Raw genomic sequence first — 4,041 nt, forward strand, 5'->3', positions numbered from 1 at the left:
TGTCGGAGACGATGTGGGAACATGAATGTCGGAGACGATGTGGGAACATGAATGTCAGAGACGATGTGGGAACATGAATGCCAGTCTCTCACATGTTTTTTGGTCATGTACAAGACTGCAACTTTTATTAGACAGAATTCTGAGGACTTTGGAGGATATATTTGACCAAAACCACTAAGGATGTGAGAATAATGTTCCTGGGTTTGATCCCTGACACCATAGCTCAGACTGAAGATGCGCATCTCTTTAAAATCTTGATAATTGCATTCGATAAGGTAATTATCAGAAACTGGCTGAGGTACGATCCTCTGAGCTTCACCCAGTGGATGGACATTGTTGAGGAAATATACCCCATGGAGAAGCTGACCTTTTATCTCAGGACTAATGCAGGGAGCCACACAAAATCTTGGACTAAGTGGATAATGTATAAGAATAGTGGATTGAATTTTCAATCTTCATGAGACAGATTAATGTTTGTGATACAGATAATACCCCTCCTGATCTACCGTTCTTTTGTTCCAATTGTATGTTTTTGGTTGTATAAAACTTTCAAAGTTAAATAAAGGGTTAAAAATATCAAATGAAATCCTTCATAGGGCTCATTCATGAGTAAGACTACTCAAACAGGTCAGTTTTAGTTTAGACCAGCTTTAGCTGAACACAGTTAAAGATCTTTACGCTGTGATCTGGGACTCCATGAAGATGAGGATGAAGACCAGGATGGCTGGGAGGATGCTGGCACCCATCATCCAAACCGGGAACTGTCCATCAAAACCCAGAGGAGAAATCAGCCATCCCCGCTTGTCTGGACTGGACACCGAGAATCCACTGGGCACGTTGAGTTTCTGTGGTCCAGAAGAGGACAGGTCACCCTGAGGTCTGACAGAATTTACAGGTAGAGGTCTCGTTCCTGACCTGGGTGTAGGTATCCTCTGCACTGTAGTCCACCAAAACCATGATGAGGATCGCAATGGGAACACCAAAGTCTCCGATGATCCTCCGGATCTAAAACACAAGACACTCCTGATCAGCTGACACAGGAAGGACACGATGAAGTCCTACATCCTGTCCTAGAAAAACCTGTCCAGGGACTCAACAACAGGGGGGACTTCTGGAGCTCATTCCTCCAGCTTAGAGGTAATTCAACTCAATTCCATTTATTTACAGCAAACAAATCAGAACAATTGCTGTCTCGGGTCTCTGTAGACAAAAACATTAAGACTAAAGATTCTAAAGACCCATTACTTTGCACCACAACATTTGGTTCTGCTGCTCTGTGGCTTCAGGACTTCCTGGGATTAAACCAGTCCCAGTACCGGTACTGGCATGTACTGACCCTTCCTGGGAAAAAAGAACTGTTTTTGAACATCCTCAGGTAGAAAGCGATGAAATATGTTCCTGCCATGAGGACCAAGGACAGCAGTGCCGTGTTGGGTTCTCCAACAAGCTGTCCAGGACGGGCAGAGACGCTGGTGATGTTGGACGAGGACGAAGACCCTGTGTCGTTTCCATGGGAATAGTTTTGCAGCGGATGCTCCTTAAAGATCTAAGAGAAACCAGCAGAGAAGAAGTTAGAAGTGGGGATCAGTTTTTGTGGGTCGTGGGTCTTTGAACTCACCTTGACTAGTTTGGCAAAGGTCTCGTAGATGAAGATGAGGGAGATGAGGAAGGAGAAGATTTCCTGAGTAAAGCGTGAAACAAAACGAACCAGAATGCTTCCTTCCAAAGCCACAGTGATGATGGCAAGGAGCACCAGCCAGAAGCCGATCCAAACCCGACCCGTCAGGTACTCGATCCCATTGTCTTTACAGAACTGGACAGAGTCAGAGACCGGACAGGTTTTACTGACCTGTCTGACTAACATGAGACCAACAGTACACATGCTGCTGCACGAGTGTGAGACATGAGCGTGAGACATGAGCGTGAGACATGAGCGTGAGACATGAGTGAGAGACATGAGTGTGAGACATGGCTGTGATACATGAGTGAGAGACATGGCTGTAAGACATGGCTGTCAGACATGCTGTGAGACATGGCTGTAAGACATGGGTCAACTCACAGTAAAGAAGGCTTCTTCAAAGACCAGCAGGGGTCCAGAGAAGCCGATCACCAGCAGAGGTTGGGCTCCCAGTACGCTGAACACTATCCCCTGCATGGCCGTGGCAACTATCAGCTCAGACACACCAATCAGACCCTCTGTCTTCTCTCCTGCATCACAGAACAGAGGTCATGGATCTCCAGGTTACCTCAGCATGTCCCTCTGAGGTTCAGACGTACCCAGCAGTCCACCAAAGGTGATGGCAGGAGACAGAGCAGCAAAGTAGATGAAGATGACAGCAGCCATGCACTGAGGGTTTAGAGCATCTCGGATGTCACTGACGTACTGTGGGTAGCGGTGGGTCGCGTCTTTAATCAGACCTCCAAACAGACGACCCGAACGCTTCAGAGGATCACTGTTGGACTTTAAAGGAACCAGAGAATCTGGAGGAGAAGAAGGCCACCTGGAGTTTGAGCTCAAAATTCTCAATCAGACATGAAATGACTGAAGTGTTTAACAACAGTTCATCTCTGTCAGTGATTCCTGACTCTACCCACTCAGCAGAACCTCAAGGGTTCTTCTGTCCATCATGACTTCATTCAAAGAGACTGACCTTCATCCTGCTGGACACTTCGTTGGTTCTTGTTCTGCTTCTCCTCTTTTTCAGGAGTTTCTTTTTGAAAGTGAGTGACTGAGTGAAGCCAATCATCACCACTGACTTCAGAGGGTGGGAGGACCACGCTGCAGTCCAGGAACCGGTTTATGGCTGTCAGCAGGTCCTGACGGTCCTCTGCTTTGTAAGCTGCCTCACGGAAGTGCTGGAAGAACCCAGAATGGTGTCATCTGGTGCCACCTACTGGTTGTATCCAAGAAAACAACTTTAGAACTCACCTGGTCCAACATAAGGGTGGACATGGACCGTCCTATCTGCTGGTAATCGCTGGCCGTGGGAGGACCAAGCAGGAGGAACAGGAACCGGACGGGGATGAGAACCTCTGTGACGGACTCCAACAGGACTGCCTTCTGCAGACGCACAAACGCTGAGCAGGGCTGGTCGAGGAACCCTACGCTGCCTGTAGACACAGCAGAGGGATGCACTAAACCCACGAGTACTGAGCTACAAAAATTCTCACACAGAAACAAACGGTCTTGGCGGAGTTTTGCGCTCTCAGAGTGCTTCTAGTTTTTAATGAAATGAATGAATAAAAATTATTATTATTATTATTATTATTATTATTATTATTGTTGTTGTTGTTGTTGTTGTTGTTATTGTTATTATTAGTCTAACGTTCTGATGAAATCCTCGTCTGTGTTTCCCTCAGATCTCTGGATCTGTGGATTAGATTCTTACCAACAAGAACGATGGTGGCCTCAGCTGACCCCGGGACCTTCTGCATCAGCTTCACTTGGTGTTTGGACCTGGTCTGTCCCTGGCCTGGGACGTCCCTCTGCAAACAGGACAGGTGAGACGGTCCTGACAGGCTCTGAGGGGACAACATCATTGCTCACCTGGCTCTGAGGTTTACCTGTATCCTTTCTTCCTCAGCCTCGCTCTGATTGGTCAGGCTGCTGGACAGCTCTGATTGGCCGTTGCCTCTGTCCATCAGGGACACCATGTGGACTACAGAGACATTCCCACTGGACCAGCTGAGATCCTTCTGATCACTGACATGACTAGGACGCATGACAGACAGGTGGACAGGTGTGGACATGTGTCTGACAGGTGGACAGGTGTGGACATGTGTGGACATGTGTCTGACAGGTGGACAGGTGTGGACATGTGTGGACATGTGTCTGACAGGTGGACAGGTGTGGACATGTGTCTGACAGGTGGACAGGTGTGGACATTTGTCTGTGTCTGACAGGTGGACAGATGTGGACATGTGTCTGTGTCTGACAGGTGCACAGGTGTGGACATGTGTCTGACAGGTGGACAGGTGTGGACATGTGTCTGACAGGTGGACAGGTGTGGACATGTGTCTGACAGGTGGACAGGTGTGGAC

General features: G+C 47.9%; 1 protein-coding gene across 1 annotated transcript in view; it reads right to left on the reverse strand.

Moving 5' to 3' along the window:
* LOC106534223 (anion exchange protein 2) overlaps positions 1-4,041 on the reverse strand; it is a gene marked incomplete in the record, with an annotated part of 20,214 nt that overhangs the window by 6,043 nt on the left and 10,130 nt on the right. Inside the window, 10 exon segments of the mRNA XM_014030795.1 lie at positions 679-845; positions 916-1,005; positions 1,337-1,546; positions 1,619-1,813; positions 2,060-2,208; positions 2,278-2,481; positions 2,652-2,856; positions 2,930-3,111; positions 3,390-3,486; positions 3,565-3,712. Coding sequence (XP_013886249.1) covers positions 679-845; positions 916-1,005; positions 1,337-1,546; positions 1,619-1,813; positions 2,060-2,208; positions 2,278-2,481; positions 2,652-2,856; positions 2,930-3,111; positions 3,390-3,486; positions 3,565-3,712 — 1,647 coding nt within the window.

This window comes from Austrofundulus limnaeus, unplaced genomic scaffold, assembly GCF_001266775.1.
Source record: "Austrofundulus limnaeus strain Quisiro unplaced genomic scaffold, Austrofundulus_limnaeus-1.0 Scaffold1119, whole genome shotgun sequence".
Lineage (NCBI taxonomy): Eukaryota > Metazoa > Chordata > Actinopteri > Cyprinodontiformes > Rivulidae > Austrofundulus > Austrofundulus limnaeus.